This window comes from Xiphophorus maculatus, chromosome 14 (genome assembly GCF_002775205.1).
Source record: "Xiphophorus maculatus strain JP 163 A chromosome 14, X_maculatus-5.0-male, whole genome shotgun sequence".
Classification (NCBI taxonomy): Eukaryota; Metazoa; Chordata; class Actinopteri; order Cyprinodontiformes; family Poeciliidae; genus Xiphophorus; species Xiphophorus maculatus.
Window position 1 is genome coordinate 11,036,049 of NC_036456.1, and position 25,946 is coordinate 11,061,994.

The window sequence follows — 25,946 nt, forward strand, 5'->3', positions numbered from 1 at the left end:
TTTTTATTCTTTGGAAGTCATTGTCATTAAATCTTGTGCTGCAAAAAATGTTTATTTATTATTATTATTTTTAAATTAAAGGTTATTAAGGTAATCACACCTGAAGTCCTCTGTGCTTCTTCTCTGAATATTTCTGTCGGGTTGTGTGACAAGATAAATGTTTGGACAGGCACAAGTGTATGCTGGAGGCTCACAGCAATCATTCCTAAATGAGCCCCCGCCCTACATGTAGCATATTCCCTCGTTCTTGGCCGCCTCCCTCATCCCCTGCTGTCCTCTCTGCAGGCTGGTATCGAATTATGCTGTTCTTCTCTTTCGTCTTTCCTCTCCCCCTCCCGCACCCTCCTGGATTCTGCTACATCTGCCACCTGTTTACTAGCACTCCCACGCCGGACTCTTTTATCAGTCATGCTCCTCCTTTGGGCCCCACAAGTCTGTTGGTCCTGCAACATGTACCTGCTGTGGTGATTTATGCATACTGCAGTCCCTCCTTGTGGCTGATTCGTTGCATTGCAGGATAGCGTGCCTTCTGTCCGTCAACACGCAGACGCTGACCATCGCTGATTTCTTTCTGAAATTTGAATCAAGCACAGTGATCTTAGCAGATGTTTGGGCAGCACTGTGTACTCAGATCATCTTAGATTTTCTAATAACAGTGCTGTGAAAAACTCATTTACCTCTTACAGTGGAAACCAGGAGTTTACGTACACTGAATAAAAAGACAAAATGAGAGAGATTCAATTATTAATATCTTCAAAATCATAAGTTTACATACAATACGATTGCTGACTCTTTAACCCTCTTAACTGTCATGAATGATGACACCAATGTCCTCATGGACACATTGGCTTACTTGTAAGCATTTTGAGGGGTTAAGCAACAAGGGAAAGCCAAGGTGCTGATGTCACGGCTTTGGAAACTTCTGATAGGTTAACTGACACACATGAGCAAATTGAAGGCTGACCTGTGGATGTATTTTTAGGGCCACGCCTGGAACAAACTGCTTTGTTGTTTGACAAGACTTGAAAGTTAAAGAAACTCAGCCAAGATATCAGGAAGAGAATTTTGAAGCTGAACAACTCTGGTTTATCCCTCGGGGGATGCTTGAAGGCGCCGCATTTATGTGTTCAAACAATTACATGCAAGCATAGACACGATGGGAATGTCTGTCATAGCTCTCAGGATGGAGATTGATTCTGTGTCCCAGAGATACATGTATTTTGATTCGAAATATGCAGATTGACCCCAGAACAAAAGCCAAAGACCTTGTGAAGATGCTAGTCGAAGCTAGTGAGACATGTCCTGTACTAACATTGACTGAAAGGCCACTCAGTGCAGAGGAAGCCATTAATCCAAAAGACATGTAAAACAGCCAGATTACAGTTTGCAAAAGCACAGACACATAGATCAATTTTGGAGACATGTCCTGTGGTTTGATTGCCACAATGACCATTGTTACATTTGGTGGAAGAACAGGGATACTTGCACCATCCTAACTGTGAAGTATGGTGGTGGCGGCATCATGTTATAGGACTGGTTTAGCGGCAGGAGGAACTAGTGGGCTTCATAAAATAGGTAACACCATGAGGAAAGAACATTATGTAGAATTATTGAAACAGCAACTGAAGACATCAGCCAGAAAGTTCAAACTTGGGCAGGGGTTCTTCCAGAGTTCCAGAGGTTACAAAGTGGTTTCAAGGCAACAAAGTTAAAGTTTTTCTGTCTCCATCAAAAAGGCCTAATCTCAACCCTATGGAGAAATTGTGGGCAGGTCTGAAAAGGCATGAAAGAGCAGGGTGGCCTACAGACCTGACTGAGTTAAGCCAGTTCTGTCAGGAGGAATGGGACAGAACTATTGTCAGAATCTTGTGGATGGAAACCCAAACTGTTTTACCCAAGTTATACAGTTTAAAAGAATTATCCCTGACCAGATGTATACTTCTAAATTCAAATAAAAGTATAAAAAATATGTTTAAAAATCCTTCTTGCTAGGTTTTTTGTCATTTATCTAACACTGACCTATAACAGGGAAAAATGTGGTCTGATTTAACTACAGTGAGAAAGAATGTGCATCTGTTTTTTTAGTCAGTGTATGTCAACTTCAGGTTTTAACTGTAAAACTAATAATTCAGATTATTTTGTGAACTTCTAGAGTGGCCTAATCGAAGTCTGAACAGTCACATTTTCCAACTTCTTTTGAAATAATTTCAAAACTGCATTTTGCATTTACTTTGGTTAACTTTGTCTAATGCTTAATCTAAAATTTTAAAAAAAGAAAGTCGAAATGATACATAAATCTGTAAGAAGGGAAATACTTTTACTTCAAAATAGCATTTTACAGAATTACAGACCAGTACGCCATTCCTCAGGAGTATCCTGCTTCAGAAAAGCACGCCATGCAACAAAAGTGACACAATGTAAACAGGGGGTCTTGTAATCAGTACGCAGACCTGCACACATGTTGAAAAAGAGAAGCCTTCAGAATTTCAGTTCACTCAAATTTCTGTAAATTTAGGCATAACATCATGCGCTCCCTTTTGCTTCCAGAGCATCCCAGACCCAAGCTAAATTATCTTATCTGTTGGAACAGATGGCACAGGCCTGCCTTCACTCTCCACTTGGCCATTCAAGATGCTGTCAAAGATGTTTTTGATAACTGCTTTTGATGGATCATGTTCAGTCCTTGGAGAATATTTGCCAAACCAAGAGCCTATCCTGTTTGTCCTTTTTCTTACAAGTCTGCAAAATTATTCTATATTTTTTTCTGATAGAAAAAAAGTACAATGTATGTATTTTTAAATATTAAAAGAGAGTTTTTTTATTTACATTTATTAAAAAAAATATCAAGGAAAGGTTATTTTACACACACATCAATCTGCGAAAAAACTGCAACAATCAAACCCTTTTTAATAGCTGCTTACCAGCTTTTTACATGTTTATTTATTTTGACAATTTATATTTGAGATTGGAAAACCTCTTTACCATCACCATATTTTATCTCCCTCCACAGATTGCCTATCAGATTCAAATTGGGACTTGTCCAAAACGCCTTTACCAGTTCCAGACATAACATCTTGGTAAAATTTAAAGAGGACTTTAAGAGTGTAGGGTGTCCTTTCCACTATTGTCCTGCAACTTTTAGACGTGCCTCTGCTACAACACACCTGAACAGCATAATTAGGTCATTAAGGCTCTGGAGAACCAATCTACACAAGCAGGAGGTAATTAAGTCATTTCATTCCAGCGTTTTGTACCTGTGGCACATCTAAAAACTGCAGGACTGCGGCCCTCGAGGCCTGGAGTTTGAGACCTGATTTAGACAAATTTTGTGCTGCACCTCAATAATACAGGTTTCCATTTCTTTCAATAAGGGAAACATGCACCATTTTAAAGTTTTGGATTTACCATGATTTACACTTTTCTCTCCTGCAAAGAAATCTATTTGTCTGTGTGAATACTCTTGAGTTGACAAGTTACAAAATGTTTTTTTGTAATCCGTGATCCTGGTATTCCTAATGTTGGACCTCTTGATTTCTGACAGTCAGTTTAGCCATTTTACTTGTACGCTGTGTAATTGTTTTAGGGATGTCATGATCATAATATCATTCTACATTTTACCTTAATGTTATCTGAATCATGAATTGCATCATGAGGCTAATATACTGTGTTTCAAGGCCGCTATAAAGGCCTTATCCATAAACCCTGCGCTGACCATCAATAGCAACAGCGTCCCTTTGTTTTCCGCGCGCGGAGCATCTTCAAAAACAGACAGAAGACTGCTGGTGGAAGCAACCAATCAGACGCTGCCATGTCGGGGCAGTCCAGCCAATGGGATCGCTCGGTCGGGGGAGGAAAACTTGGATGGGCCGATGGAGGAGAACAATGAGGCGGCTAAAAAAAAAACGTGCTCATCCTCCACTTCACCGTGGAAGAAGACGCCACGCTAAGTTTCTGGAGGCTTCCGTGGGTTCTGACGTGGTGTGACTAAAGTAAACCCACGGGGGCACCATTAGCTTAAACCCAGGCAGGCGATAGCGCTCTGAATTTACCTCCATACAGGTACAAACACCCCCAGAAAAAGGTCTCTCCTCATCAGATGGTGTCCCGCACGCGAGGGGCATTTGGAGGCAGACTACAGTTCCTCACCCCTCCCTCCCTCCGTCCTTTTCGGCACGTCAAGCCGCTTTGCATACCGACTTCCTTCTCCCACTGGTCCCCATCAGCCAGCCAGCCAGCCGGCGAGGCGAAGCATAGCGAGCAGCAGCAGCTGATAACATGACGGGAGGATACTGTATCACGGAGAGCCACGAAGAGCTGACTTTAAGAACTTCATTCGGGAAGTAGGCGGATGTCGTGTGCGGCCGATATCCAGCTCGGAGAAGGACTACACGGAGAGGAGCGGAGAAATGGATAATATTTGATGCAACCGGGATTTTTGTTGTTGTTGTTGTTGTTTTTTCTTGTTCGACGCGAAGAGGCTGAATATGCCGGTGTTTGTACACTACTGTACGTGGAAGTACACGGAGTGTTTTTCTTCCCACTCACAGCTCTAACCTAAGGATTTAAATCGCCACTTTTTTTTTTCTTTTTTGCTAATTGTAGCCTCTGGGTTAAAAAAAACGCTCCTTGTGTGTTGCTTATTTTATTTATTTCTTTTTTTTTAACGTCGTAGTTATTGAGTGCTCTTTCCTGCAGGCTTCATGTGATTTTGTAAGCTAATACACATTTTTAAATGTATAAAATTAGCCATGGGGTGGCCCCCCTCTCAAACAGCCTGTGGAACCATTAGAAGCGCCTCTTAGCTCCCCTTTCTGACCCACCGTCAATTAATATTTCCTGTGAGCTAGCTTTCCCCTTATTACAGGTGTCTTTTTGTTTTTGTGACACCGCATTTATTTTGCAGTTATAATTATTCTGTTTTTTTTTTTTTTAATATTTATCTTTACATTCAGGCTGCTAACTGCTGTGTGTTTTGCAATTAATTAACCCCTCGCAGGATACGATTTCCCTCATTTTCCCGTCCTAATTTCCACCATGAGTTACATGGTAGTAAATGTATTGCTACGTGGACTCGTCATCTATGCGGTACTGGGCTCGGAGTGCTCCTACTCGAGTGATCTGCCAAGCCACTCGTCTGATGCTGCAAATGTAGCCATCACAGGTAAGATCTACCCGCTACATGCCTGTAATGTATGTTATATATATTTTGAATATGCGTGCAGGATTTACCCCCACCGAACACACGGCCTCCTCTTTCCCTCCTCCTCCTCGTTTCCCTCTGGTCCCCAATGGTTTTCTCGGGGAAAGCCGAGGAAAGCCCTGCGCATTGATGGAGAGTGATGCATTTTTTCCCCCCTCCAGTACGTTGCTGAGGAATGCATGACATGACTAAAATGCAGGCTGCAAAAATGCAAGGGTACCCTTTAAATGCAAGGGTATTGGCTTTATTCATCAAGGACGTCAGGGAAATTATGCTGTGTTTACACGTGGTACCTTGTAAAAGTATTCACAACCCCTTTGCCTTCTATTTTTTTTTTTTTTTTTTTTAACATTTTGATCCCTCACAACCACAAACCTTTTTGTGTTGTTTTTTTAATCGGATCTGACAGAAGCAACACAAAGAAATAGATATTTGAAAGCGGATACACACTCTAAGAAGGTTGGAGCAAAATTAAATCTTTCAGCATGCATACAAAACATTATTAACACTGCACATTATCCTAATATTACCATCCCTATTGCAAAACATGGTGGTGGCAGCATTATTCCCTAGTGATGCTAGTTTTAAATAGGGAAACAAGGTTAAATTGATGGACAAAATGAATGAATACAGGAGAATCCTGGACGAAAACCTGAGTTCGCCTACTACCAGCACAACAACAACTCTAAATATACAGCCAGAGCTACAATGTTTAGATGAAAGCACATTCATTTGTTAGAATGGTCCAGTCAACGTCCACATCTGGATCCAATTGAGAATCTGTGTTGTGTCTTTAAAATTGATGCTCAATTTTTAACACATTGTGGCTAAAAATACCCCAAAACAATTTAAGCAAAGTTTCAAGTCTCCAGATTTTCAAAGCTCGTACAGTTATACAATAGGCTGTGATGAGCTCTCAGAAAATTCTTATTGCCACACATTAAAGTTAATAGCAGGGACAAAGTGTGTACATGTCAGGAAGTCACTGTATGTTCTTGATCATTAAAGCCTCAGATGAACTCCTGCACTCTCCTTCACCCCCTTTTAACTGCAGTATTGATACAAACTAATGAGAACAGTATTTTCTACCCATTTGCATCCGTCTTTAACTAGGCTTTATTGATTGAACAGACTGAACAGCTCTTCACACTGTGCCTTAACTGGCAGGGTTAAATACAGACGCCAACTTATGTGTTTCTTTGTGCCATAAAGGATATATACAATACTTTTGGGACACTAATATATGCTCCAGCCGTCTTTTGCTTTATTTATTCATTTGGCTTTATTTAATATTCCAGTCGGAGGTTTACATATGCTCATCAAGGCCATAAATGTATTCCTTTTTGGGTTTTTAACGAATTATTTGAGTTGTTTATTTCGCAGAAAGGATCACACAACACAAAATCGTAGTCGGTAAAACAAGAATTGGGTGCTAAAGTGTATTAAATTTGTTAAGGCTTTTCTCTAATCCACACATACTGTAGTGAAATTACAACCACCTAAGTTGTTAAATAAGCAGCATATTCAGTTGTAGCGTCAGGCAAAATGCAAATGAACATTACACAACCTTTTTTTAAAATGATTATTTTTAGCTTTCAAGAAGTCAGTCGCATCCATTTATTTTAGCTTTGTGCGACTCCACAGTTTTTCTGACTTCAAAAGACTTTTTTTAGACACAAGATGCTTATATAAATCCGCTTTATTCTAAAGATTTGTTTTACAAAATGCTCTTTTTTTCTGAAATTAATCACTTAACAGTGGCATATGAATCATTCAGGCCTAAAAAAAAGCAACACTTGACATCGATGGCTCAGCCTAAAGAGTGAGCAAGTGTTGACTTATTAACAGGCGTAGCTTTTCTTCGATGTCTGACCTTAAAGATGACAGTTGAAGAGCGAGACAATGCTGAAGTATACCTGATGTAACCTGGAACCACCTGGACCTGGGGCATTGTTATAGTTTGTGAAGGTTGTATGTTGTACACTGAATCCGTGTTCTCCTTCTCCAGACACTTTGTTCACTTCATAGTTTTGTCTCCTTTGAGGAAACAGTTTCTTTTCAAAGGCTCTGTTGCCATGTGACCAGGAGAAAGTCCAGGAAGTTGATGTTGCCCTGCTGGCAAATACTCAGCCACAAAAACCTGCTCTAAAAATGGGTCATTCGTGTTTTCGTCCTCCACTTTATTACGAATTTATCGGAGTTGAACAAAAAGTGTCGCTGGTAGTAACTTAAAAACAGCGAGGGCACTTTCTAACTGCTGTACCCCCAGACTTATTTAATTGTGATCTCACCTCAGTGTGAAGCATGGTTGTTTGACGGATAAATTAAGGCATCGCGAGTAGCAGGCTTTCTGCTGAGCCCGTCCAAAAGATAAGACTTAAAGGTATTATCCAAAGATGTGAATATGCTCTGGTGCACATTAGGATTCTGGAAGCCACAATGTATTTTTTCAATCAGCTTATTAGAATATTACTTTTTGTACTTTGTGTAGTTAGTTTCTTTTATATTTTATGGTCTTAATAAGTGTTACCTTTTATGATGATTTTGTCTGGTTATTTTGGAAGAGAAAATGTTCATGATGGTCAACACATTAATGAAGAAAAAAAAAACTAAGTATACCCTGTTTGCAGTAATTTTCTAGAAGGGATTCTAGAAGCCCGTTCTCTTAATCAGTTGATCGACAATTGTGAGCGCTCTTTCTAAAAGCAGGAGTTGGGTTACTTTGACAGGACAGGTCCGACAACAATCAGTTAGGTCTGCAGAGAGAATCATCAGGGTTGACCTCCCCCCCCTTCAGGACTTGTAAAGGTCTAAGGTCAAGAAAAGGGCAGCTAACGTCTCTCCAGACCCCACACATCCTGGATATAAGCTGTTTAGGCTTTTACCTTTAGAGCACTGTTTGAAAAAACAAGCCACTATAGGGACAATTTTTCCCCCAGACCGTCTCTCTCTCTCTCTCTCTAATTTATGTTCTTGCCATTTCAACTGTCTTTCTTTTTTGTGAAAAACAAAAACAACCCTCTGTAATAAACAAGAAGATGGGAAGGGTTTCGAGGTAATTTTCGAACAATTTAAAATCCATTCTCTGGTAACAAATATTAGTGGCACGAAAACATTGAACAGTTTCCCATCTTTCCCGGAGTGAATATCCCACAAATTTAAACAAATTTACCACATGGTTATTATCTAATGTTATGAGAGATTCCAAATAACCCAAGAGCTCAATTTCAGCTTCTGTGGGCCTCATTTAGTGTGTTAAATGTTGCATTGTATGACGTTCAAAAAAGAAAATGAACAAGTATGGCTTGTTTTGAAGAGTTACCAGGAGAAAACATCCGCTTTAGATTTGATAAGGAGTCCTTGGATATATAAGACCACATTGGAGATGTTTGGAGACCAAACACAGCATATCAGCATAAATGCCTATAAAAAAACTGTGGAAAAGTGAGCAACTTGCCTGTCGGAAATGCCACGGTGGTCGTGCATAAATGTACACTCTCAAACCAAATTGGCTCGAGGCAATGTTGTCGCAGAGATGGAAGAGATTTATAAAGTCATACAGAAAAGGATTATGACAAAGTATTGCTGCTAAAAGGGCTTTTATGACTAACATAATGATGGAGCGTGCTTAGTAGATTTATCCAAGTTGCATTTAAATAGTCTTTTATGTAAGTCTCTGAGTTCTATGATGATTGTTATTTTCTAATACAGACCAGTAATTTAATAATAAATTACACGACCCTCATCAGAGGTTGTAGTTTAGCTGTCTTTGGTATTTTATTTATCTGTTCTTTCATTTTTTAATTTTTTTCCACTTTAACTGTCCCCACAAGAAATTTTGTACAGCTGCAAGCAGATTTTTCATTTTAAAGATGCTTCCCTGATGTAAATGTTAGTTTTCCTCTTCAACGTTAGTCTTAGATAAATCCAAAGTAAACCCTAGTTTCTTATTCTATTTCCTGTTTTACTCCTCTTCCTTTGTGAGCTGTTATGTAGACCAATATGTGCCCCAGTGTCACAAGCAGCCTGACAAATGTTTAGCCTTAAATTCATTTAAATATGCATATCCACCCAATACGTCCCACCCACGTGTGGCAGAGCTGCAGGAGAAGGTAATAAACCTCATCCGAGACAGCTGATAAACATTCAGGACCGTGTCTTTACAAGTGTGAATCCAGTCGCTGAAAATAAACCCAGGATATATACGGTTTATTGATTAATAAGGCAGAGGCACGCTCTGCCTTTTCCAGCGTGAGAGCGGCCCAGGGGCCGGCGGCGACCCTCTCTCCAGCACACAGTGGAACAAAGTGGACGCAGAGATGGCAGTGATTTAATACAATGTCAGTAAACATGACCGCAGTGTTAGCCGTTTCCCACACGGCTCCCTGGAAAGGTCAGCTGCCCTGGTGTCAGGCTAAGAAAACACAAGTCTCTGTTTGAGTGTGTTCGTGCTGAGGTCTCCTTACGATCTAATATGTTTCAGTTGCTCTCGGATTTTCAAAGGGTCCGGATAGTTTTGGGGGTTTTCCATTAAAAGGCTGTGAAGTGGCGGTGCTGTTATAGTCATTACTTAAGTCATCTGTTAGTGAAGTAGTCAATACATTTCATTCTTCTTCTCTTACCTTTGTAAAATGTGTCCCTTTCAGAAAGCATTTCCCTGTCAATGACAATGACAAGATAGAAACAACACAGAATAGTAATGATCTAATTCATATTTTTATATATTTGCGGTATGAAAATTCATTTGGAAGGCCTGCAGATTTCTGACTTTTTAGTCAAGCTCAGAGATGAAGGCTGCTGCTATCCAATCCTCTCAGGCTTCAAAGCTGCCATTTAGCCTGCTGGGAGCAGCAAGGCGGTGAAACTGTAGGTGGGTCAGGTATATCCCCCCTGTGATTTGGGATGTTCAAAGATCAGGCCACGGGTTGCACATAACCGGTTATTGGAGGGATAACTGCAGATGTTTCGAAATGGAAATGTTGACTTTAAGCTTAGAAATTTAACGCTAAATCTCTGAGTACATACTGTCCTGGCCAGAGGTTTACTTTCAGCCATGATGGACATGGATGTCATGGTAATGATTATGTAAAATACAGTTGCACTTTGTTTTAAAAGCAAGGATTAGGTGCATTGGTTTGAATCTTGCGTGTTGTTTAATCCAGACAAGATAAAGTTGAACATGCTGACTCAATTATAAACATGCACTCCCACTATTATTTCAAAGTGTTTCAGAATTTTGGTGACAAAATATACGGTTTTTATTCTAGCAATCTACCTACATTTAGCTTACTTATTGTTGACCACTGTCAGAATTTGTGTGCCTATGTGAGAGTGCTTCATAAGCAGGAAACTGACTACAGCGCAGGGCATTCTGGGTAAATACAACCAAAACAAATGCGTGTGTCTTGCACTATTCGGAAGAACTGGCTTGTGCTCTTTTACCAAATACAAGAGAGAAATCCTACATCAGTTAAAATCTGGCACCGCTCCATTCTTGTTTGCATTTTGTGAAGAAGGAAGTTGCACTTAATGTCTTTACTTCGAGGTACTGCATTTGCGTTGTTTCCTTGAGTTGTTCCTGGTGTAGCACCAGCACTGCCAAGGAACTAACAAGTTTTTCAAAGGGTTTGGATTGTTTGATGTAGTGCGTTTCAACCTTGGTCCCCAATCGAACCGTGCCTACCGGACTACGTCGTGGAAAAACATCATTGTTCAATTCTTCAGAATTACCTCTTTTTTTTTTTTTTTTGCTTCACAAAAGTCGCAAGTCCCTGCAGTCCGACTAATTTATAATGTGTCTGCTACTTCTTATTATACATCGTTAAGCCAACAAACTACAAAGGGATGTGGAAATAATTGATAACTTTTAGTCCCTCTCCCTTTCTCCTCTCCGTTGGTTTAGTCCAAAAAAGCATAATTACAAGATTAATCTGAAATTCATTAGAGGACATGCTCTAACGAATGTCCTCTTGATGGAAAGTTATTCATCAAGTCTTGTTGCTTGTCTTGGTTTTATGTGATTTGGATTAAACACCAAAGTTGGGAAGATGTTTTTCACCAGGTTGCAACTGTATTTTATTGCCTCCTTGAAGCATCTGACAGCCCGTGTTCCTCGCTGTGAATTTTATCAACATTTTACAGTTCCTGCTTTACTGGGAATGCACCTTCGGGGACCACAGTATATCACTCTGTGTGTGCTTTTTGTACAACAATACACATCATAAATCACCGGCGGTGATTTGAAGGAGCAAGTGGAGGAGCATTTTTGAGACGGACAACAGGGAGGTGTCTGTTTTGTACAAATGTGACCTCTCCCACTTTAATCTTCTTGTTTGGCGTTTCGACAAACATTGCGCTTCCCTCTGGTTGCGATGTGATGAGCCGGCGGGTTGATAGTTGTCTTGGTTACAGGCAGATGCGTTATGTAATCTTAATATGCGGTAAGTGGCTGCTGTGCATCAGAATAAACACATGCAGCTTGCATTCCTTTAGCATCTGTAGCTCGGTCAAACTTTTGGGCAAAGTCAATTTGTCTTTTGCTGTGTTTTCAGACCAATCGGAGGTGACTCTTATCATCTCATGGCTCACTGATTGCATTAATAAAGGGATTTGTTTGGAGGGGAGGTTCAACATTTGCCTATCTTCTGACTGCTTGCTTAAGTTCTGCTGGGAGCGCAGGAATTTGCATGCTGCTGTCGGCCAGCCTTTCATTCTATCAATCTGACACGCGCACATTTGAGGAAAGACAGGATGAGCCGGAGTCTTAAGAGAAAAATTTTGGTTTGCCCTGGGGTCGCAGTGTGAATGTGAACGTTTCATAATGTCCTCGTTCTCAACACGCCTTGTCCTTTTTCTTTACTTATGAGAAAAGTTTGCACCCACCCTATAGCTTTTTCACAAATCACTTAAACCGCCCTGAAAAAAAAAATAAAAAGAATAATCTCAGAACCGTTTATAAGGCAAAATATCCAATTCACATCCAACAATATAAAATACAATTTGATCAATAATCATTTCAAAATCAATCCAATTTATTCCAATACAATAAACAGATTTAGATACAATTGCACATAGTCCAATCCAGTCCAAAAAATGCAATCCAGTCAGATTCAAAATTGTCTAACCGTAAGCAAGTTTGTGGCGACAATAGAGGACACAAACACTGAGTTAGTGATACCGTCTATGAGAAAAATAAACAAGAATAGTACTCATAGTTATTGGTAGTAGTTACTCTGTCCATCTATAAAACAGATGAAACCACATTTAGAAAAACATAGGAGTATTTCATATGCACGCATAGGCAGCAATCGCTTTGTGAGTGAATCAGTATAGGAAAACCCCCCAGCTAAAAACAGAGATAACCAGAAGAGCTTTCTATGCAAAAACTAACAGTACACTAACGCAGTGGGAGCAACACCTTGGTCACTAGCTCTGTCTGTGGAAAACTCATTTAGACACAGAAAGTTAGGAATACCACTCCTAAGAAAAAGTTAATGACAGCAATATCTCCATTAATGGCTCCATCTGGGAAAAAGACACAGAACTACTGAAATAGGAGGATTTTCTATGAGAGAAAAAAAAAACTGAGGGAACACAAAGTTTATGGCTGTATTAACTTCGAATAATACATAAATGGGGAGCAGTAGGAGATAATGGCAGTCCAGTAAGTCTGGGAATAATTATAGCTATGTTTAGGTGGAACCACCTGTACTAGTCTTTATTAATGCAGAATTGCAGAGGTCTCTGATGGAACACACTCTGCTAATCATTGTGTTGTGCACAACGTGTTATTCTTCATTACGTTGGCTACCTTGTGCATCCTTCCACTGTGCACGGTCAGCTCTGCAGGCTCCAGAGAAATCACAAACATGCAGTCTTTTTTTATCACTTTGTTTGGAGCTTATAAGTCACTGATCTTGATGCAGCTGCCTAAATATATAGCAGCAATGAAAAGTGCTTGCTCTGTCACAGACAAAAACAATGATGATGGTGCTGGAGTTCTACATAACTATTTGTTTTGCACCACCGCAAGACTTTTTTTTTTTTTTTTTAATTTGTTTGCAATATTTCTATTTCTTCTATGATGGCAGCTAATTTGTCATAACAAAGCTAAATATATATTCCTTTTTGCTCAAGAGAGTCTCCTGATTTTCTTGCTGCAATTTCTTTGACAACGTAATTGGGCAAATTGGGATAATAAAAATAAATTTGCTTAATGGAAACATGGCAGTTTAAAAGAGAAAAAAATCAGTTTTTTTTAATAAAAAGTTTTTGCGCTAGGATGAGGTGTTTTTTTTGACTGCATCACAATTTGTGTATTTTGTAAAACTGCAATATAAACACTTTTTTTGGCTCGTGATCAAAAGCAAATGTTACTACTGCTAGAAAAGATGAAGAAGAAATTGGTGGCAGGATAATGACGCGGTATGTTTCTTAATGACATTGTGTGAACTAAAATATTCACGTGTGATTTCAATTACGTTTCATGTTTAAAGGAAACTCCTTCGACATTAGCGGAATATTGGCAAAGTTTTTTGCACATTTGTAATAGAAACGCAGCTATAGAGCAAGTTCACCCAGGGAGCAAACTTTGGATAAACAACTGAAACATTTTAAAATAAATTTTTTACACGAATGGCATTAACTTTTTAATGACTGCATTCAAAACACGGCTGTTTCTGGATACCTTATTGCTGTGTCACCTCTCATCCCAAGTTCTTAAGTCCCTTTATCTACCCTATTAGCAAGTGGAGGAAGTTTTCAAAATACTCCCCCATGTCCTTGTGACTAACATTGCCCCTGTGGATCCAGGATGCTCATTATTGTTCCTGAGGTCCGTCGCCATGGTGACAAACTGATCTACAAGTGACGCGAAGCTTTTTTAGCTTGATAGGATTGTGTTTCTGTGACCAAGATCACATCCAAAGAGAGTGCTGAAAGTTGGTTGGGCGGCAATTTGTTGTATAGAGATCCACCTATCACAATTTTAAGGGTGATTTCGAATCTCCGGTTCTTGTCCAGTATATGTTTGATAAAATAATTTAAATGTTACTAGAATCTAAAAGGTGTTTCAGATAATGCGTCCATAAGCAGAGGCCCCCTTTGCAGTCAATAAGCTGATTCACTGTTTCACCGGGAGATGTAGGTCAGTGTGCTCCGCTGTAAATTGTTTCCTGCTGTGAGTAGCAGCTTACAGTAGCAGAGGCTGCCCTCACACATCCCCAGAGGAACGGGAGTCTATTGTTGTTCCTGTGCTGCTCATTTTAAGGCGTTGATGTCCCCAGCTGGCAGCACACAAGCTGGGTGAGCCCTTCATTACCAGCAACAGCATAGAAAGACGTAAAGAGTTGCGGATCTATATGCATAAAGCTGAGTAGAAAAGAAAATAGTCTCGGTTCCCTTTTTAGGTGTCGCTTCCTCTATTTTTAGTTTTCTTATGCAGTAGCTTAAAGGGTTGGATGATCAATTACTCAAACTCTTTTGATAGTTATGCTTGATGATAAATTGGACAGATGACTTTGTTTTACTGCAGGCGCCACAGAAACTCACCTTTGTCGGTTTCTTGAAACAGAAGCCAATCCCAGCGGCGGCTCAATGCCTCCTGGATAAAAGACGGATAGGGGTCACAGAGAGAGTGGGCTCCCACCGTGATAATACTTCTCACCTTAACACCGGAAGAAACCAGTGTTGTGTCCTTCACAGAGATCTAAAACTGTTACAGGGGCATCGTCGCTGTATTGTTTGCCATTTCTTGCTCGGCAATGTACACTGCATACATATTTTCAGGTGAATTTTTGAGATTTAATGCCGGACATGAGCACGGAGAAGCGGCCCCCTCAGATTTCAGGGACTTTCCCCTGGCAGAGGGCACGTGATGCAGTGGGCCCGGGTAAGGAGGGCAGCGAGTGGTGTGGATTTCTTTGGTATGCTGTCACTTCTCGGTTCTGCCTCCACTGACGGTCATGCTCTGACCGGTACTCATAACAGCGTCATTTACAAGACGTGACCTAGAGAAAAGTATTTAAACAGGTAGCTCAGTTTATTTCTCTTTTCATATTAACGCCTGATGGTTACTAGAAAATTTATTTCAAATTTAGGGTTCTTTTCATTTCTCAAGAACCCAGGTTATTTTTCCTTATAGATTAAATCCGTAAAATTAGCCGAGTTATCCTTCCATTGGTAGTTGAGCTTTATTTTGATCCCAAAATTGACAATTTATCCTACCAAGCAGCTGCGGTTCCTCATTACCTTTAACATTGGTCTTTATCAATATTTCTTCAGACTTATTCCAAGATGTAAAGAATTTTTCTTTGGCCTATGGTTTCCTCTACACAAAGACACCTAACCATTTTTAATTTAATAAAATACTGACTTTTGTTAAGCCTGTTAGAAAGCTGCTTTTGGACAAATAGTCCCCCACCCTTTGTGGGTCATTGTGTCCTTTACACACAGATATTTGTTACGTTTTTGCAAAAAGGAAAAAAACAACAACAAAAGAAGCACATTGTCTCAAAAACACAGGAACCCTCTACAACATTTGCTTTACTAAAGTTTCCTGTGGTGAGTTTTACTTTACCTTTTACTCAAAATATGATAAATAAAAATGTTTTTCAAATACTAATTGTCCAACTTCAATTAGTACATGTCCCAATTTTGAGGGAAGACCTTAAAGATGCTTGTCATTGAATTACTAATCAAACATTCTTATAATAAAACATATGTTATGGTGTGTCCACAAAAACAAACACACAGCAAAAAACAGAAAAGAACCAAATATAAGAGGAATATTTAGACGTGTTGTTGGTAGCAACCTTTCACAAAGTTGTGATGTGTTCCAATCTCTTTGGTTAAGCAATAAAAAAATATTAAAAATAAATAAAAACTGAAGGATGAATCACCTTGATTACTTCTAGATTTTCTTTCTTGTTTTTTAAAAACTACAAATTAAAATGTATCTAAAACGACCTCTTCAACCTTGAATTTCCCGTTTTTCAACACACCATTAAAATAGTAAGATTTGTGAATTACCCTTGTTGGTCCAAAAACATATTCAAGCTAGTTAACCTGTAATATTGCATTTTCTGTACAATTAATTTAACATGTGGAACACATCTAAAGTGTTTTGGTGACAGAGAAGAGGTCACAAAAATACAATTTAAGAATAAATATGTGGGAAGTTGTGCTATTCATATGCTAGCAGTAAACACCAGCAGCTTTATTCTGAAAACTATTTGTTACATTTTCATTTTAACCTGCAGGTTTTCTGGAGTTCATCTCTTACTTTTACCTTCCATCCTCGCATCCAAATTTAGAAGCGGCAAAGAAAAAAGTAACAGGACGGAATCCGGTCTTGCAGGAAGATGAAGGACACGCACAGGATGCTGGAGAAGAACCAAATCTATATTTTGTTGTAAATTAACAAATCTCCCAACTGAGAAACTCGGCACAAAAACCTCGTAAATTTGAACAGTAACAGTGGTAGTTTGAACATTTTGTTCCTGGCATTTCCTTGCTACCAATAAAAGTCTTCGTTGGCCTCTCCAGAGACTCGGCCTTGGATTTTGATACAACTTAATGATACAACATAAATGTAAGATTCAATGCTGAAAGTATCAATTATAAGAAATCCTAAATCAAGAATAAGCAACGTGGAGTATTGTACTTTTGACTGCTTTACACAAGTTATAATGTGTATTTATTACAATTACTAGCATTCTAACATTTTGGATCCCTCCGAGTAGAACAGTGCATGAAGGACGAAATAATAAAACAATAGGTAAAAAAATGAAGTCTACCCTTGCTGTTTCTGTAGGACTTCAGACTGAAAGTAGCAGTCAACTGGAACTAATTAATTACGCGTTGAACCTACTTTATTAACCGATCATCAACAGACATAATCACTTGTAAAATCAGGAGTTTTGACAGTTACTTTGTCTGAAGCATAAAGCTGCATGCCTCAGAGTAGTATGCTGCCAAAAGGCAGAAACGTTTGTTATCTCGCTGTTCGGGCGTTTACTGATCTAAAGCAGACGGTTGTAGATGGAAAAAGTGATGTGCTGAACCAGGACAGGTTCTTGTTTTGCAAATTAAAGGATTGTGGAAGAGATTTTATGTGAGTGACAGACAGCCTATGTGTTTATTGTCCCTCATTTGTCTAAGAATAGACCTAAAGTCACACTTTAAAGCCTTACGTTTGTATCCCTTCAACGATTAAGTGATAAATTCCCACCAGGAACTCTTCTTCCAGCTTAGTCAGTCTGAGACATTTTAAGGAAGTAAAAAACCTGTATGGACAAGGTGTGCTCCATCGTTGTGTGAATTTCCAGGAATTATATTTGGAAACCTTTCCACACAAGTCAATTCAAATGAAAAGCGTGACAAGGGATCTTCCCATTGTTTCTTGAAGCACCTGGGAAAAGTTTTATTTTATTTTTGTTGCGTTCTGCCTCATTCAGTTGCTCAACCCGCTCGTCTGCTCACAACTAGAAATATTGTTTAAAGTGTGACTTGAGATTCCTGTCTTTGGTGTTTTGTTATTCTAATAATTCCCTTGAGATTGTTGAGATATAAACAAATTTATATCTCGACAATGTTTCTCCTCTCCCCACACTTTTTCAGCTCTTTTTATTCATTTTGCTGTAATCGTGTTGCAAAGCTTAAGGTGCTGTTCATACCATTTGTGTCAACTTGTGTTCTTTGCAGCTACAATGGCTTTTACTGTTCTGGGGAGGATTTCCTCATGGTTTAGGAGTGTTTTTATAGGATTGTATGGCCATTTTTCCAGAAGCACATCTATGAGGTCAGACACTCATGTTGGACAACAAGACTTGGCTAATGGTGTCCAGTCTTAAGTTCTCCCAAGGTGGTCAGGACTTTGTGCAGGTTCCTCTAGCTTTTACACAACAACTTTCACAAGTCTTCGTGTAGCTTGCTTTATGTATTGGTGCACTCATGTTGGAACAGGAGGAATTCACACTGATCCACATACAGTAATTGAGAGCATGAAATAGTATCAAAAATCTTGGTATGCTCAAAAAAGCTTAAGTGCTTAATCGAACTCTGGTGCCAAAAAGTGAACTCTAGTTCAACTAAAAACCTAGGTCTCAGTACGGGTTGAAGTGAATTCTTGTGCAGTTCACAATTCTGTGCCAAGCAGAGCGGCGACCGCTCCAAAAGCAGGAAGTGGACAAAAGCACATGGCGTTCTAGGTAACCATAACCAAAACAAACATGCAAGCCTCATCTTCCGCTCATGCTGAACCCATTGTTGAAGAGTTGTGTTTTTGGCACATTTGCTAGAAGAAAAAAATCTACAACTGCTAAAATCTTCATTTTGGTTTACATGTTGTGAAGAAGGAGGTTGTGCTCAGAGACCTTTGCATAGTTTCCTTCAGAAGTTCTTAGTACAGCGCCACCACTGGGTGAGGGTACGAACGGGTTGCTTAAAGAGTTTGGTACATTTGGCACAGTGCAGTGTGAAAGCAAACAGCAGCAGTTGAAAATGTAGCGAATGTTGCAATTTTGGTTCCCAATCAAACTGAGTCTACCAGAGTATGAGGTGTGAAAACACCCAGAAAGGCTAATACATCTGATGCTTAGGATTGAACTTGGTGATATAAGGCTTGGAAGTAGCTGCTTGCCAATGGAAACTCATTCTGTGAAGCTCTCTGTAGCCTGTTCTTGAAGTAATCTGAAGTTGGGAGGTCTGTAGCTACTGAATGCATAAACTTGGTGACCTCTGCTCACTGCGAGCCTCATCATCTACTGACCCTGCTCTGTAATTTTATATGATCCACCACTTTGTGGCTGAGTTTCTGTCTTTTTCAATCACTCTTAATGCCTCTAACTGTGGAATATTTAGTAGTGAGGAAATTTCACGACTGGAACCAATTCTTCCTCAGATGTTTGTAGAAGCATTTTCCATTGTTCTGAGTTTTATACACGTGGCAATGAAACTTCGTAGAACACCTGAATTTAATGAGGGTGAGTGAACACTTTTGGCACAAGAGTGTTTGCAGGGCTTTTTTCAGAAATCCTAACCTTAATTTATGTGTGTATAAAAATTATTTTCTTTCTGCTGAAAGAAAAGACACATTTGTCCTCTTCTCTTTAGCTTTCCATCCCTGAGGCCCCGTAAGAGATGGGGGAACACATAATCCCAGCTGGGATTAACAAGGAGGCACGCTCAGTAGCAGAAGTTATTTTCTACTGTTTTTGGCCTTTGTACAATATATACTGAATGTACATACTGAACTCCCATCATGCTTTTCTTCAACTATCCCCTTTGTCTCTCTGTAGACACTCACTCCATTAACCTCCTGTCCTGAGGAGCGTGTCGAGTTCAGCTAATTAAATGATTGCTCGGCCTCGCAGTGCCCTTTCCCCCTCGCGTCTGAGGCCTACATCGCACATCCCGTGTTCTGGTTCTTACTCAAACATTCCTGAGAGAAAGCAGGGAACGTCTCCTTTTCTGGAAGTTTTCTCATCAGACTAAGCGAGATGTTGAGGCCCTTCCTCTTCATCTGCCCTCTTGTTTCAAGCTGTTGCCCAAGCAGAGGATTACCGTTGGTTGAGATGCTCAAGATTTTTCGCAAAAGGAGTGGGCTCCTGTAAGCCGGCAAGACGTCACAGTCGTTTGTTTTTGCAACCGCAGATCCCTGAGCTGATCCACCTCCTCCTATGCTATGTGCTTGATATGTTCTGTATTCTGTCATCCTTCGGAGCGGACGAAGGTCCGTTCAGACATGTTGAATACAGCTTACAGAGGTGGCTTATCAAGGCTTCTTTCAAGAACCCATATTTGTGTTTGTGGATGGCAGTGGTTGTCTTGTCATCGCACAACACACAAATCATATATTTGTGTGTGCTGCTCATTGGTGACTTTGTTGCAACACATTCCTCTGCCACGCCTGGCTGCGACACACGGAGTTTAAAGACTCATCTGTCAGCACATCATCAAATGAATAATGGTAAAGCATCAGCGCTGAAACACGTCTTACCAGGTCCCAGTTGCCAGTCGGATTCAGTTTCTGTTAAGTGACTCATTTCGATACCCAAACTACTTTTGGATAAGAGCGCTTCTTAAAATGGGGTCTGTTTTTAACATTGCACTCTTGTGACTAACTTGTGAAAACTGAGAGTAACAAACCCTTTCTGTATCTTGTTTAACTGCCCCTCTTCCACCCTTCTCATACCTCTGCTCTCGCCGGTGGCTGATGATATTTGTGTCTTACTAACGGTTGCTGATGAGCTGAAATGGTAGACTCTCCCGAAGCTTTATTTACCCGCCTTTAATACTGACCCGTCAGCTTGACTTATGAGACTGCCACATGGGCATCATGTACGACGGTCCACTCTGACATCACATCCTCAGCCAGGTTCACACAGTGGAAGGAAGTTGGGTGCTCCAACTTCCTCCCACAGTCCAAAATAATGCATGTTTGGTTCTTGTGTTACTCTAAATTGCCTTTCTTTTCAATGTTTGCTGTGGCTCCTTACTTGGCTCAAAGAAAACTCTTGTTGTCAGAATGATCAATGTACGAAGGTGTACCATTTTGAAAGAGATTAACTCTTGCATCAAAATTGACCAAAGCTGAGCCATTTTCATCACCTAAAGCTGGCGCAGAGCAAAGCTTAGATAGACAGACACTTACTGGCTGTGTTTGCGTTACAAATGTGTGCAAAACTTTGTTGTGCACAACGAAATTAGCAACAGAGTTGACAAAATTTTGCAATTGCTAAATTTTGCTGAAAGAACTCCCACAATTTTGCAATTGCAATGTTTCACTTATATAAAAAATGTAATTGGAATCACACGTGAATAAGTTTGTTCGTCTTTCTACCACTTCCTGTTGTCTTCTTCGTCTTTTCCGCCAGTAGTAACACCCGGTTGTAGATCACATGACTAGTGTGATGCGAAAAAAAGGGCTTCGATCGCAGTTTTGCAAAATACACTAATTTCAATCTTACTTCAAATCTAAGCACCTCGTTCCTTCACACAGGACCCGACTTGCCCCAAAACAACGTCAACCGACTTGTTCCTGTCGGTATGTCGTTTAAGGAGTGTGTTGCGTAACAGAGATGGGCTGACCTATACTCCCCTTTCCCAATCGGCCCTTTCGTAAAACACACAGAGAAGGCAAAATGGCGACTTAAAAAGACTCGACTGCCTACCTACATTGGGGCAGCTTTTACATCTTGGCTCCGAGTCTTGCTGATGTGGACTCTGACCTTATCTAAACTCCCCTGCAGCAGCTGCAGTAACACTTATCTTGATTCAAATTTAATGAGCCAAAGGTGAACCCTGGGGATTTCCTGCAAACAAACCCTGAGGATCAGGAATGCAAACATATTTTGCATTCCTCATGCCAGACAACCAGAATGCTTCTTCCTGATGCATTTGCAAGAACAATTAGCTCTTTACAAACTGATTCTTAGAATCTTGCTTTTCAGAGTAGAGGCGCATTAAAACTCGCAACAGGCAGTGACACTGCTTAATGTTGCAGTGATGGTACAGTTGGCATTAAACAAAATAAATAATGTCAATTTTACAAGTTGATGTTTTGTTAGTTCACTGCAAACAAACCTCAGCCTGAAAGTAGCCAATAAAGATACCAGGGAAAGCAATGCATTATTTCCACCAGCATGCTTTTATTGAAAAACGTGCATCTGGTTACAGCTGCTGTGTTGGCAGTGGAAGAGTGTATTTGGCTGTTGTGCAAACCTCAGTGCCTGCCATAAAAGCGCTTTCCTGCTGTGCTAAACCAAAGCTTCACCAAACGTTGTTAATGGCATGAATGCAACTCTGTAATTACCTAATATACGTTCATTATCCGCAGTCCTATGCAGTATTGGTACTGCGTTTAATGGCTACTACTAGGAGATCCGAACTGTGTTTCTGTTTCATCAGATTGACAGTAGAGATGAACTCAAAAAAGGATGAAAGACTAACCTGAAGGAAAAGTTGCTTCTATAAAGCATGCACTTGTATCCAACCGTCTTCCTCTATGTTTTTTTTAAATGGCACATAAGTCACATTTTTATTAAATTTCAAAACGCTGCAACTTTAACAGTGGTGTGTTAAGTTTTGGAAGCCGCTGAATTATTTTAGGGAAGCACTGGTTTCATATAGGCGGTGTGACGATACTCACAGCATAACCTTGGTTCAAAAATATCATCACATTTTAAATTGGACGTACGCAAACAAAACAAAAAAACAAACAACAATATGCTTAAACATTGTATAGCATGATCTAAGTGATTTCTTGTACCGCTAAAAAAACGGTTTGATTGTTACCACCTCAATTTAAATAATGTCAAATAGAAATGTTATTATTTTTAATTGGATACCTCCGTTTCAGCAAAATAAAGAATAAAAACCATTATGTTCAAAATTTTGGTGAGATTGTCTGGCCAATCGAGAGTTTTACTGCATAAACGTGTTGAAGATTTATTTATTTCTTGTCTGAGCCTCTTTCTGATTCTGTCAGCCTTTGTAAAGCCGACAAAAAAACCCCATTTACTTTAAAGTCTGTCTTAATAGCTGCTGTATGATAAATAATGCTGCAATGAAAAATTACTGTCTGGAGAAATAGGGATTAGTGTGTGTGTGTGTGTGTTGGGGTGAAGGGGTGTGTGTGTGGAAGAGGAGGAGAGAGCAGAGGATCCTGAGAAATCTCAAGCTGGTGTGCTGGTGGAAAGAGGCCGCCTCAGCTCCCCACAGTCACAGATCATCAAACCCACCGTATCCTGCTGCCCTAACTCCCCGTTGCCCCTACGCACACTCCCTCCTCTCATATATGCTTACCCTGAATCAGGCTCCTCGTCCCAGATCAAGTTATAGCGAAGACGGAATTGGAGCTAAGCTCGGTAGAGATCTCCCTTTGTGGTCTGTGACGAGCTGATTTAAAGTCTCCGAGGCCGGTTTTAATCCTCACTGCTGGGAAAACAATGACACTCACGCTGTTGATTTACAGCCATCTGAAAATGACACAGCTGTCTTTATAAATGGAAGTTGGAGGAAGTTCATTAGACAGTTTCAAAGTGTTTTGTTTTATTTTTGGAAAAAGTGAAAAGCTGTAAAGTCCCCGGTAAAAGTAACCTGAACAGCTTCGTATTTTCAGATATGGAGGCTGAAATTTTTGCCTGTTGTTTTTTGGGAAACATCTTAAACTCTTCAGATTGGATTGAGAGCATCTATAAAAGGAAATCTTTTAGATTTTCAACTGGATGTAGGTATGGACTTTGAGCCATTTTAACACAACTATGTTTTGCTCTACACCATGTCAGCGAACCTCTGGCTGTATGTTTAGGGTCACTGTCCCGCTAGAGATGAATCTCTACTCAATTTGAAGTCTTCTTGAGGTATTCCTCCAGGATTGTTCTGTATTTAGCTCCATCCATCTTCCCCTCAACTGTTTCTTTTTCTCTAGCTTCCCATCAACAGTGGCGTCTTATTGAAAACTCTACACATATTGATGCTGTGGTCTTCCTCGGTCTTCATGATTTTTTTTTGTTCATTTTTGTTCTTCGACAGGTCCGTGAAGCTGTCACAGAACAGCTGGATTTACAGTTGGACACTTTGTGACTTTTGTGTGTTTTTTTTTTTTGTTTTTTTTTAGGGAAATCAAATTAAAGGGAGCAAAAATAAAAACGAATGCCACACTTTTTAATTTTTGCATTATTTTCATTCCATCTAGTGATTTTGCATGGATTTGTGTTGTTTTATTACTTAAAAACCCAATGAGATACAATGCAGGCTGTCAAAACAAGAAAAATGTCATACTTTTTTTTTTTTTTTTAGCTGCTTCAAATTTTCTCTTTCTTTTATAGGTTGGTTCTTCTATTCTGTTTCTCCCAGTACGGTTCCAGGATGGTGGACGTTTTATCTATTTTCGGACGCCAGTAGAGTTTTGCAGCAGTAGTTTGGTTTAAATACAGTCTGAGGAAGTCCCAGACCACAGATCACTTTGTCTTCATTGTTTTCTCCTCCTGTCTCCTTCTCTTCAGCTCCTTGTGAAAACAAAGACAGAGGCTTGTTAATGACATGCATATATCGTGCTAAGAAGAAGAAGAAAAAAAAATCTTTTCAGGTGCAGCATTTCACTTTAAAGGAAGAGGCTGACAGCTAAATGCCTTTGTTATCAGATTCTATTGAAGACGAGCTGCTGCCCTCTCTGCGACAGCCTACATGCGTTTGTGAGTTAAAGCGACTCAAACGGCTTCACTACCACTGTCCCGCTCGCGTCGCGTCGCCGCGCTGCGTGTGTGCGTCTGTCTGAGCGCGCATCCGCCTGCTCGAGCGAGGGAGACCTCTGCCATTGTTGAGGTTTTTTCTTCTTTTTCTTTTTTTTTTTACACGCTGACAGCCGGGACTAAAAATAATCCAGTGCTTTCCAAATTTGTCATCTTTAAGGCTACACTGTTTTGTTTTTGAGCGTGCTTCTCCCCGGGAGAGCTCGAGGTCAGCGTGGGGCGCTTCCTGTTCCTCTTTGTTGTGCTAACGGCAGTTCCTAAACGCACTCAATCATACAAAAATAAGTAGGACACCTGGGAAGGAAAGGCCTGCGCTGTCATCTTTCCTGAGTCGCACAGCAGGTAGTCCAGCTGTGACTGACAGTTTTTCCTTCTTTTACCCTATCTTCTTGTTTTTCCCTGTGTGGGAAGATAAGTCAGATCATGAGGAATTATGCCACCGCAACAGCAGCCTATAGAGAGAAATGAAGCCAAGTCTGTCAGTCCTGCAAAACCAACTTAAGAGTTAAACTTGGACTCACAATAGGATGTGCAACTGTGTGCCTGCATCTCAGCCCTGGCTTGTAAAAACCCAAAGAAAAGTTCTGTGTCTCTTTAAATAACCAAACAGCCTAATAGACATGCACACTGCTATGCAAACATCAGACTATGTAAACTTCCCAGATGATCTAGGCAAATACATTATGTAAGTTGTTCTCTGGTGCTTTTTGACTGAAAACAGACGCAGGCTTCTTTGACTAAGACTTTACTGAAAGGGTTTCTGACATCCTACAACTTTTTCACACTGTTTATGTTGAGAAGTGGTTTAGAGCGATATGTGGTCGCCTCCTTCCTGTTTCTCAGAGGTTTGTCAAGAGAAGGCTGGTGCTCATCATTTCGGCCTACCAGGAAGTAACCCGTCATGTTTCCACAAGGTCCTCTGTATAGCATTACATTTAAATCCAGCTCAGTTCTGATATACTAACCCACTGTGTCTATTTTCACACGAACAAGTGATCACAACTTTATCTACGCTCATTTGCCCGTGCCAGTTCCTTCACCTGACACGATAAACGCTCTTCAGACTGACGCTTTTCTTTGACCGTGCAACTGAAATGAATTTGATTGTTTTTCCCCTAAATTAGGAACGATTGAAAAAATGAAATAGCTGCTAACATGAGTTAGCCCTCCAAACCTTCAATGTGTTTATGAAAATGCTGTTTCAGTTGGATGGTTAAAACGAGAAATACTTTAGCATTTTGACCGTTGTCGCAAATTCGCCTCAAACCTCCACACAACCAAAGTGGCGTACGTATACCACGACTGCCTCCAACAAAAATATGGGCTACTCAAATATTTTCTCATAATGACCAGCCACACTCCATGTACAATATGGCTTCTTCCTGCACTGACCTCCAAATTGCACATGGACTGTTGTGAGAAGGAGGGACGTGGTGACTTTTTAAGTCTGTTGTTCAAGTGCAAAATGTATTTGCCACACTGTCAAACATTTA

At 40.1% G+C, this 25,946-nt stretch overlaps 1 protein-coding gene across 1 annotated transcript in view; it reads left to right on the forward strand.

The window, feature by feature from the left end:
- The first annotated feature begins 3,862 nt into the window (after window positions 1–3,862).
- Window positions 3,863–25,946, forward strand: part of stim2 (stromal interaction molecule 2) — a 47,195-nt gene continuing 25,111 nt past the window's right edge. Inside the window, exon 1 of the mRNA XM_023346484.1 lies at window positions 3,863–5,161. Within this exon, the coding sequence (XP_023202252.1) occupies window positions 5,035–5,161 (127 nt within the window). The 5' untranslated portion in view covers window positions 3,863–5,034. The remainder of the gene's footprint in view (window positions 5,162–25,946) is intronic.